The 11,573-nt window shown below is 42.2% G+C and overlaps 1 protein-coding gene across 1 annotated transcript; it reads left to right on the forward strand.

Moving 5' to 3' along the window:
- Nucleotides 1-109: 109 nt before the first annotated feature.
- Nucleotides 110-11,271, forward strand: KCTD2 (potassium channel tetramerization domain containing 2). Its single transcript, XM_053708882.1, has 6 exons — nucleotides 110-727; nucleotides 2,892-3,000; nucleotides 9,252-9,343; nucleotides 9,571-9,666; nucleotides 9,952-10,077; nucleotides 10,216-11,271. Exons 1-6 carry the CDS (start codon nucleotides 449-451, stop codon nucleotides 10,243-10,245), a joined length of 732 nt encoding a protein of 243 aa, XP_053564857.1. The 5' UTR covers nucleotides 110-448; the 3' UTR covers nucleotides 10,246-11,271.
- The last annotated feature ends 302 nt before the right edge of the window (nucleotides 11,272-11,573 follow it).

Here is an 11,573-nt window from a genome sequence, read left to right on the forward strand (position 1 = left end):
ACCGAACAATGATTGGTGGAAAAGTAACACGTGACATACGCCCACATGTTTTTAGGTTCCTTGACCTTCAGTGGCTTGGACTATGCCATGAATTAGTTATTTAGTGTCCCATGTATTTAGAAAAGAAACGGCGTCTGACTAATGCTCGTTGGTTCTAGTGTATTTTATCCTAATAATAATATTTAGCCTATTATGCAGTTATACTAATAGTATTTCACGTATGGGTGTAATAAGATGGCGCTTTCATACATCGTATGGGTGTAGTAATAGGCCACGCTAATCTTCTGCAAATGGGTGTAATAAAATGGCGGTCTGGTGCGTAGCAATATGTCCGCCGATTCGATTGTGTTTTCGGAAGTGACGCTATACGGCCCCCGGAAGCTCCTCCGGCCCCTGTCTCGGTGTTATGGCCCCGGCGTTCTCCCGGTTGTGTCCGGTGTAAGCCCTAATGGCAGAACCCGAGGCTACGGGAGGCCGAGGAGCCCCATGCAGCCTAACTATCCCAAGCACTCGCAGCGGGCCTCCGAGCCCTGGACTGTCCTGCCCAGGTCCCCGTTCTTCCCGAAGTCCCGTTCCGCATGACGGCTCAAGGCACCCCCAGGCCAAGTGGGTTCGGCTTAATGTGGGTGGTACATACTTCTTGAGCACCAAGCAGACCCTGAGCCGGGAACCCAAGTCATTTCTGTATCGGCTGTGCCAGGAGGAGCCGGGCCTGGATTCAGATAAGGTGTGCCTGTTATAGCATACATCAGTATGCATGGGAATTCCCTTTACATTGCTCATTTACCTGGAATAAGAGGGATCCCCCATAGCTGAGATATGTATGACAGGAAGCCTCTTACCACACACTGCTAAGAGATGGTATATTGAGAGGGAACCCTCACAATTTGTCATGTGCTTTAGGGTTGCCAGGATATATAATATATATATATATCTCAAACACCATTCATAAATAGGGAACATCCTATATATGGCACATACATCTTATTTAGTTTGGGAGCACCCTGTATACTACACTATATTTATTAAAGGGATATTAAACCCCCAAAAAATTATTTCATTATTCAGATAGAGCATATAATTTAAAAAAAGGTTTCCAAATGATTTCTATTATCATGTTTGCTTTGTTCTCATGTAATTCTTTGTGGAAGGGATACCTAGGTAGGTATCGTAAACATGCCTGTGGCACTGCATGACAGGAAATAGTGCTGCCCTCTAGTGCTCCTGCTAATGTATAACATTGTTGCAAAACTGCTGCTATATAGTGCTGCAGACACTCATGAGCTTACATTCCAGCTTTTCATCAAAGAACATTTGATAACAGAAGTCAATTGGAAAGTTGTTTAAAAATGTATGTTCTACCTGAATCGTGAAATAAATTGGGCTTTATGTCCCTTTAAGGTGTCCTACTGTGCGTATCATAGCTGCCTACTAAATAAGCTACTTGTTTGTGTGTTTTGGGAATTTTGTATGAACTATCCTACCTGTTAAACAGCCATTTTTAGTTTTATTTTTAAATTCTGAACTGGTTTTCAAACCTGGCCTCTCTAACCTGTCCTCTGGCCTCTCTAACCTGTCATCTGGCCTGTGCTTCAGTTCAGATATCCTCAAAATCTGCCCTGTAGCGACGCCTGAGGACAGGTTTGAAAACCAGTACGTTGGATCAACCTTACATGTTAGATTTGACCTGAAACAGTTATTTCATTGTTAACCAAACTTACAATATTTTATTAACACTTTCCCCTCCCTTCAGGAAAGGGAAAAAAAAACCATCAACTTTGTTGCTTCTTTTTAATTTGTAGCACTCAAGATGACAAATAAATTTGACAGATTTTATATATCCAACAATTTTAAACCATTTGAAGACCATGTTTATCGCTGAAAGCTTCACTTTTGAAAGTCAAAATTGTAATTTAACGAGTCAGAGCCTGCATTTAAAAAAAAAAACGAAAAAAAAAAAACTTTTTATAAGAAATGTTTATCAAATTTAGATTATCCGCTTGGTATCCTTTGTTGAAGAACTTATCTAGATATTCTGTATTTAAAAACTTTTCTAAGAAATGTTTCTGTTATCAAATTTACATTATTCACTTGGTATCCTTTGTTGAAGAGCATATCTAGATATTCTCAGGGAGACTGAATACACACAGAGAAGTGCACTTACAGGAACAAACAACCAGCTCAATACCATTGTTAACCTGTTCTATGGCGATTTACCACCTGCGTGCAACTTCTTTTAGCCCAGTAATGCTTTTTCACAGAGTAGAACTTTCCTGTAGTATATCAGTGGTGTAGCAGTATTCCTCTAAGCTGTGTGCACATATTGAGCATTATATAGCAGCAGTGTTTCCAACATTTGCAACCAATGTTATATACTTGTAAAAACTAGATACAATGTATAAAATTGCCAACAATGTTGCCAAATAGTTCTTAAAGTGTATGTAAACTTTCGTGTGTGTGTGTACATACATACATACATACATACATACATACATACATACATACATACATACATACATACATACATATTGTCAGACAGAAAAGCACTCCAAAGGTCTTGTGAAAAAGGTGACTGATTTTTGGAGTGCTTTTTCTGTCTGACAACCTGTTTATATTGTTGAGTAGCCCCCAAGGCAATTTGCGGCTTGAACTCAGGAGTGCATACAGCTGGAAGGGGGATAATAAAACACATAGAATGGAATAAAAAAAACAACAACTTGCCATCACTTTGAGTATAGCTGCACTACAGTGCACTCACCCTCTTATAGTAGAAAGTATTTTGTATTTGTGCATCAGAAATTAAGCACTGCCTTGCAAAAGATCTGTGTATAAAAGGTTTTAAATCATAACTGTAATTAGGAGTTTAGTTTTCATCTGTTTACCCATCACAGGATGAGACTGGCGCGTATCTCATCGATCGGGATCCCACCTATTTTGGGCCTATCTTGAACTATCTCAGACATGGAAAGCTTATCCTTAACAAGGAGCTATCAGAAGAAGGTAAGGAGGGATTTTTTGTAAAACGCAGCAGATCTAGAGCCATGTAATCCAGTTCTTGGTTTGTTTTTTTCCTTTTTTTTTATATCGAGACCTAAACCAGTAAAATACATAGTTACCAGTAGCAAATTGCCTTAAAGGTACATGATGAAATTTTACATTTTCATGATTCAGAGATTACAACTTAAAAAAAAAAACCTGTTCCATTTTGTGTTTTCTCTTGGTGTCCTTTGATGTAAGCATATCTAATTAGGCTTATGAGGACTATATGTTTATTGCCAACACTGCTGCCCTACTCATGCGTGTTTCTGAGCCTACCTCAGTATATTCTCATGCTTAGTTTCAGCAAATACCTGAGTAAATTTGATAATATAATTAACATGTATTTTTTTTTTGTGCATGCTGTATTTTTTAAATTTTCCTTTAATGGAGCCGTGCTGACTATTTACAAGCACTGAAACTGTATTTAAAGTTGTGGGATTGTCCTTTATCTGTTGGTGAAGACAGGTACTCAAGGAATATTGGTACCAAAAATGGGCAAGACAGCAACTTCTGATGCCGTCTTAAAGGGGCATAACACCCATATTTTTCTTTAATGATTCAGATAGAGCATACAATAAAAAATAAACATTTTTTTTATTTTACTTTTTATCAAATTAACATAGTTCTCTTGTTATCCTTTGTTGAAGTGCATACATATGTTGATAGCATGTATGTGTCTGTAGCACTATATGGCAGCAAGAATGCTTGTAACATTGCTATACAGTGCGCAAACACTGCTGCTATTGAGTTCTCAAAAGTGTAGTTAAAGGCAATCCTGCAAAACCTCTGCCCCTATACTACTCCAGACACCTCTGCCCCTATACTACTCCAGACACCTCTGCCCCTATACTACTCCAGACACCTCTGCCCCTATACTACTCCAGACACCTCTGCCCCTATACTACTCCAGACACCTCTGCCCCTATACTACTCCAGACACCTCTGCCCCTATACTACTCCAGACACCTCTGCCCCTATACTACTCCAGACACCTCTGCCCCTATACTACTCCAGACACCTCTGCCCCTATACTACTCCAGACACCTCTGCCCCTATGCTACTCCAGACACCTCTGCCCCTATGCTACTCCAGACACCTCTGCCCCTATGCTACTCCAGACACCTCTGCCCCTATGCTACTCCAGACACCTCTGCCCCTATGCTACTCCAGACACCTCTGCCCCTATGCTACTCCAGACACCTCTGCCCCTATGCTACTCCAGACACCTCTGCCCCTATGCTACTCCAGACACCTCTGCCCCTATTCTACTCCAGACACCTCTGCCCCTATGCTACTCCAGACACCTCTGCCCCTATGCTACTCCAGACACCTCTGCCCCTATGCTACTCCAGACACCTCTGCCCCTATGCTACTCCAGACACCTCTGCCCCTATGCTACTCCAGACACCTCTGCCCCTATGCTACTCCAGACACCTCTGCCCCTATGCTACTCCAGACACCTCTGCCCCTATGCTACTCCAGACACCTCTGCCCCTATGCTACTCCAGACACCTCTGCCCCTATGCTACTCCAGACACCTCTGCCCCTATGCTACTCCAGACACCTCTGCCCCTATGCTACTCCAGACACCTCTGCCCCTATGCTACTCCAGACACCTCTGCCCCTATGCTACTCCAGACACCTCTGCCCCTATGCTACTCCAGACACCTCTGCCCCTATGCTACTCCAGACACCTCTGCCCCTATGCTACACCAGACACCTCTGCCCCTATGCTACACCAGACACCTCTGCCCCTATGCTACACCAGACACCTCTGCCCCTATGCTACACCAGACACCTCTGCCCCTATGCTACACCAGACACCTCTGCCCCTATGCTACACCAGACACCTCTGCCCCTATGCTACACCAGACACCTCTGCCCCTATGCTACACCAGACACCTCTGCCCCTATGCTACACCAGACACCTCTGCCCCTATGCTACACCAGACACCTCTGCCCCTATGCTACACCAGACACCTCTGCCCCTATGCTACACCAGACACCTCTGCCCTTATGCTACTCCAGACACCTCTGCCCTTATGCTACTCCAGACACCTCTGCCCTTATGCTACTCCAGACACCTCTGCCCCTATGCTACTCCAGACACCTCTGCCCCTATGCTACTCCAGACACCTCTGCCCCTATGCTACTCCAGACACCTCTGCCCCTATGCTACTCCAGACACCTCTGCCCCTATGCTACTCCAGACACCTCTGCCCCTATGCTACTCCAGACACCTCTGCCCCTATGCTACTCCAGACACCTCTGCCCCTATGCTACTCCAGACACCTCTGCCCCTATGCTACTCCAGACACCTCTGCCCCTATGCTACTCCAGACACCTCTGCCCCTATGCTACTCCAGACACCTCTGCCCCTATGCTACTCCAGACACCTCTGCCCCTATGCTACTCCAGACACCTCTGCCCCTATGCTACTCCAGACACCTCTGCCCCTATGCTACTCCAGACACCTCTGCCCATATGCTACTCCAGACACCTCTGCCCCTATGCTACTCCAGACACCTCTGCCCCTATGCTACTCCAGACACCTCTGCCCCTATGCTACTCCAGACACCTCTGCCCCTATGCTACTCCAGACACCTCTGCCCCTATGCTACTCCAGACACCTCTGCCCCTATGCTACTCCAGACACCTCTGCCCCTATGCTACTCCAGACACCTCTGCCCCTATGCTACTCCAGACACCTCTGCCCCTATGCTACTCCAGACACCTCTGCCCCTATGCTACTCCAGACACCTCTGCCCCTATGCTACTCCAGACACCTCTGCCCCTATGCTACTCCAGACACCTCTGCCCCTATGCTACTCCAGACACCTCTGCCCCTATGCTACTCCAGACACCTCTGCCCTTATGCTACTCCAGACACCTCTGCCCTTATGCTACTCCAGACACCTCTGCCCTTATGCTACTCCAGACACCTCTGCCCTTATGCTACTCCAGACACCTCTGCCCCTATGCTACTCCAGACACCTCTGCCCCTATGCTACTCCAGACACCTCTGCCCCTATACTACTCCAGACACCTCTGCCCCTATACTACTCCAGACACCTCTGCCCCTATACTACTCCAGACACCTCTGCCCCTATACTACTCCAGACACCTCTGTGCTACCTCCCTAGCTGTTTATATTGATTCTGAAACCAATACGAAGTGCAATACTAGACAATTGCTCGTAGGCTACCAACCCTATAGCTCTGTTTGCCAGTGACACATTCCACAAGCATGTTGTTGATTATTTTTAAACACAAACATTGATTTAAAATGACAAAACACTACATTACAGAAAGGGTGCTGGAATAGCGCATCCCCAGAAGCGGCGGGGGGAAGTTATATATAAATTAGTGTTCTCCACAGGTCTATTTAATGAGTGCACCACCTGACTAAATGAGCTATTCCCCCCCCCCCCCATGTGTGTTCCACAAATTATCATTAAATCAGGGCCTATGAATACCCAAAAACTCCCCTCGCCCATCGGGCGAGTAAATCACAAAACTTACCAGCCCGCAAGTAACTTTAATCGCCTGTGCAGATCTGCATGCAGTGTGTATATATCTTATGTAAAAAGGCAATATAAATAGTGTTATTGTAATCTCACATGCAGTGTGTATATATCTTATGTAAAAAGGCAATATAAATAGTGTTATTGTAATCTCACATGCAGTGTGTATATATCTTATGTAAAAAGGCAATATAAATAGTGTTATTGTAATCTCACATGCAGTGTGTATATATCTTATGTAAAAAGGCAATATAAATAGTGTTCTTGTAATCTCACATGCAGTGTGTATATATCTTATGTAAAAAGGCAATATAAATAGTGTTATTGTAATCTCACATGCAGTGTGTATATATTTTATGTAAAAAGGCAATATAAATAGTGTTATTGTAATCTCACATGCAGTGTGTATATATCTTATGTAAAAAGGCAATATAAATAGTGTTATTGTAATCTCACATGCAGTGTGTATATATCTTATGTAAAAAGGCAATATAAATAGTGTTATTGTAATCTCACATGCAGTGTGTATATATCTTATGTAAAAAGGCAATATAAATAGTGTTATTGTAATCTCACGTGCAGTGTGTATATATCTTATGTAAAAAGGCAATATAAATAGTGTTATTGTAATCTCACGTGCAGTGTGTATATATCTTATGTAAAAAGGCAATATTAATAGTGTTATTGTAATCTCACGTGCAGTGTGTATATATCTTATGTAAAAAGGCAATATTAATAGTGTTATTGTAATCTCACGTGCAGTGTGTATATATCTTATGTAAAAAGGCAATATAAATAGTGTTATTGTAATCTCACATGCAGCGTGTATATATTTTATGTAAAAAGGCAATATAAATAGTCTTATTGTAATCTCACATGCAGCGTGTATATATCTTATGTAAAAAGGCAATATAAATAGTCTTATTGTAATCTCACATGTAGCGTGTATATATCTTATGTAAAAAGGCAATATAAATAGTGTTATTGTAATCTCACATGTAGCGTGTATATATCTTATGTAAAAAGGCAATATAAATAGTCTTATTGTAATCTCACATGTAGCGTGTATATATCTTATGTAAAAAGGCAATATAAATAGTGTTATTGTAATCTCACATGCAGTGTGTATATATCTTATGTAAAAAGGCAATATAAATAGTGTTATTGTAATCTCACATGCAGTGTGTATATATCTTATGTAAAAAGGCAATATAAATAGTGTTATTGTAATCTCACATGCAGTGTGTATATATCTTATGTAAAAAGGCAATATAAATAGTGTTATTGTAATCTCACATGCATTGCAGACAAAGGTCCCCATTTGAATGCTTTGCAAGCTGCATACTAATTGGGACATGAGCATTAACCCTTTAAGGACACAGCTTTCAGTTTGCTCAATTGTTTTATGACGGAAAATTTCCGTCATATGTCCTTAAGAGGTTAATAAAAAGGCTTTAACTTTAGAAAATATTTTTCTATCACCAGGTAGAAAAATACAGGGATATAACTGAGCTTTTTTTATTTACTTCAGTATATGTGGGGTTATGATTGACTAAGTATAATTAATTCTGCCACCCTTCAACCTATAGCACTTTGAGTGGTACTGCATTTAGCTGGACAGTGACATAACGAGCATGTTAAAAATACTTTTTTTTTTTTTTTTTTACCCCCTTTCTGCCCGGCTGCCTTTCAACTACTAGCGCGACTGTCAGTGCCACGCTAGCAGAGTTGACTGGGTGCATGGAGATGGTATGTTCTCTACGAATTAGCAAAGTCAGTTTTTAGAGCAACAATAGCGTCCAGGAAAATTGTGCACTGCTTTATATTGTTATGGTAGGCAGCTTGCTCGTGTACATTGTGCTGAAGTACTGCAGAGGACCCTGGAGTACTTCAGCATAATGTACATGAGCAAGCTGCCTACCATAACTATATAGTCACTTTAACCCATACTTCATTCATACACACACAGATGAGAAACACCGCTCTAGTAGGATGTCTTCCCGCGCGGACAACCTTAGGGGTGGGAAGTAGCAACTGACAAGGAGGACCAAGAGCCATGGAGATAAGGGGAGGTCTTTGAATGCATTTAACAGAATTTCCCCTTTCTTCCCTCCATTCCCATGTGTGCGCTTATGTGGAAGGCAATTTGCCATTTTTTTTTTTGCTTCTTATATTCCACTTAAAATGTTAGGTCGCCGTTCGGGCTGGTAACTTAAAAATTTTACTTGCCCGCAATAATTTTTACTCGCCATTGGCGACCGGACCGGTCCATTCATATGCCCTGTTAAATTGTGCACTGTTGGCTTAAATAACAGAAAATTCTATAATATTACACTGCCCCTTTCCGGCAACTTTTATAATGCTTCTCTGAGGAAGTGTTCCTGGTGGCACATGAAACGCGTTAGTCTTTCCAGTTGGTATGACATGACAATGATCACATGTGTATATACTCTGTCTACAATAAATTATACTTTTTACCTGCAACAAAGTGATGTCTGCATTTTTCCTTAGATTTGCTATTATGCTTTATAATGCCACCCAGCTGGCTAAATTTTCTGTGGAGAAAACTGGTTGTGTGTATATAAGTTTAGCAGCATTTGTAGAAAGTCTATGCAGTGTTAGAATATATTTCTGCTGTTTCAAATATAAAAACTCTCCTATTTTTTGTGTATGGTTCTCTTTTATACAGGAGTCCTTGAGGAGGCAGAGTTTTATAACATTGCATCTCTGGTGCGGTTGGTGAAAGAACGAATCAGAGATAATGAAAACAGAACCTCACAGGTACTTTTTTATGACTGGAGAGAGGTTGGTAACAGGTTTGTGTGATTGACGAGTGGGGCCATGTTTGTTTGCAGAGGCCTCAGGTGCTTGGTGTGTGTGTGGCTGCTTATGTTGCTGATGTATTTTACAGCAATACTACATTTCTATGTATGTATCGGTAATGGCTGCTGCACCAGTCTGCCTCTCACTCAGGTTAATTTAACTGTTCCTGTTTTGTTCTCTCTCAGGGGCCGGTGAAACATGTTTACAGAGTGCTGCAGTGTCAAGAGGAGGAGCTCACACAGATGGTGTCCACCATGTCTGACGGATGGAAGTTTGAACAGGTGACTGTCATGAGGGAACTGTCATTACCACTGTGTGAATTTGTCATAAACACGGCAGCACATGCAAGCCACAAAATCCCTATGTCCTCTTTGCGCCTCACGCTATTACTTTGTCTGAAGCTAATCCTCATTACCCATTGATTTCCTCTGAAAGAGAAATTGTTACTTGAAGGCAGATCGTAAAATAGAGACATGATTTTAATTATGTTTTAAAGTAGAATTTAAACATGTTATGGATTTTTCTTTTTCTGGAGAAAAAAATATTATTTTTTCCCCCCCATAAAGCTTATCAGCATCGGATCTTCCTACAACTATGGAAATGAGGACCAGGCAGAATTCCTGTGTGTAGTTTCTCGGGAACTTAACAACTCCACTAATGGACTGGTGATTGAGCCCAGTGAGAAGGCCAAGGTGAGAGAGTTGCAGCATTTTGAGAGGATGGCTATCCAGTATTGGGGAAGGTCTATGCTTTAGGTTGGATGATATGGGGTTTCTCTGGTCTTTAGCAGAATGTGGGTCACTTTACTTACAAGTTGTTCCTCATTGCAGATTCTCCAAGAGCGAGGATCCAGGATGTGAGGAAGAGGAGGGAGTGAGCTTCTCCCAGGCTTGTAACCAAAGCCCTCATTGGCCACGGAGCTCACACGCGCTGTATCTGTTGATCCCCTTCACCCTCTGCAAGCCTTAACACCCCCAGGCTGAAGGGAGGCATTATGTATAGAGAGCACAGAGCTGACCTTGTGTACCCCGCTTGCAGGCCTGTGTTTTTGTTGTGTAGGAGTCATGTTTGGGGGAGGGGGGGATGTCTGAGGCATAGAGGAGGTGCACAACTTCCCCATCTGGGGTTTATAGTGTTTTACTGTTTGTGATGTTTTATCTGTGCCGCCTGTTCTCAGAAGGGCAAAAGAAATCTACTTTGCTTCTTGGACTTTGAGAGGACTTCAGGATGCAAGTATGCTGCCTTCCTACAGGATGTGAGTGGGTCTTACCCTTGGACTGTATTCCTTTCTGACAGTTGCCAAATGTCTTGCGCTGTTTTCTGTCCTAAGTGCTGTTGCCTGTGCAGTTTCATGTCTCATGTTTCTGGGGGGGATTTTATGACTGTGAAATGGACTCAGAGCCGAGTGTGTCCTCCTTACATGAGAATCATGGACCACCACCATTTTTATTGGCCGGGTCCCGCCTCTTACTGTGTGGCACAAGAGGCTGAGTATTGTTCAGCTATCCCTGTTAAAGGCTGCCCAGAGGTGTCTGCATGTTTAACCACCCACTGCACACTTGTACTCATTTTGTGGAGGTGTTTTCTGTTTCAATTTGGCTACCCCATCTTGTCTCTTCTTGCTTCTTTGTCAGGCACAAAGCTTCCTAGGACACCACTTGTTTAGGACAAGGCAGAGGAGCAGATGTGGGGCCTATATTGTTTGTGTGGGTTGTATAAATTTTTCTCATGCAAAAACTGTCTTTGTCAGACTGTGTCTTGTTTTGTGTTTTTAATAATTTTCTTACGTTTATTTAAAGGGCAAAGGGCTTGCTAAACAATTTATAGGTGTCCATATGCAAATAGTAATCTAGCAAAGTAGCTGCTAAATAAATGTTTAAAGTGAATATTGCATATTATTGCTTATAACTGTCAATATATCACAGGGTGTCCACATACATTTTATGTTATAGGTGGGGGGTAATTAAAATAAACGGCCCAAACATAATATCAAGGCATACATTACTTTATATATTTATGGTTTTAGCATAAACTGACTATATACCGGTAATATATCTAGTGGGTCATGTGACAACCATATACTATCTAGGCATGAGATGGAAAGGGGCCTGGGGTTACCATAGGGAGAGACGAGTAGTTAAGGCCTACAGGAGAATGCTAGCAGGTCCCCTCCATCTCAACGATCATA

This window comes from Bombina bombina, chromosome 1 (assembly GCF_027579735.1).
Source record: "Bombina bombina isolate aBomBom1 chromosome 1, aBomBom1.pri, whole genome shotgun sequence".
NCBI classification, from domain to species: Eukaryota; Metazoa; Chordata; class Amphibia; order Anura; family Bombinatoridae; genus Bombina; species Bombina bombina.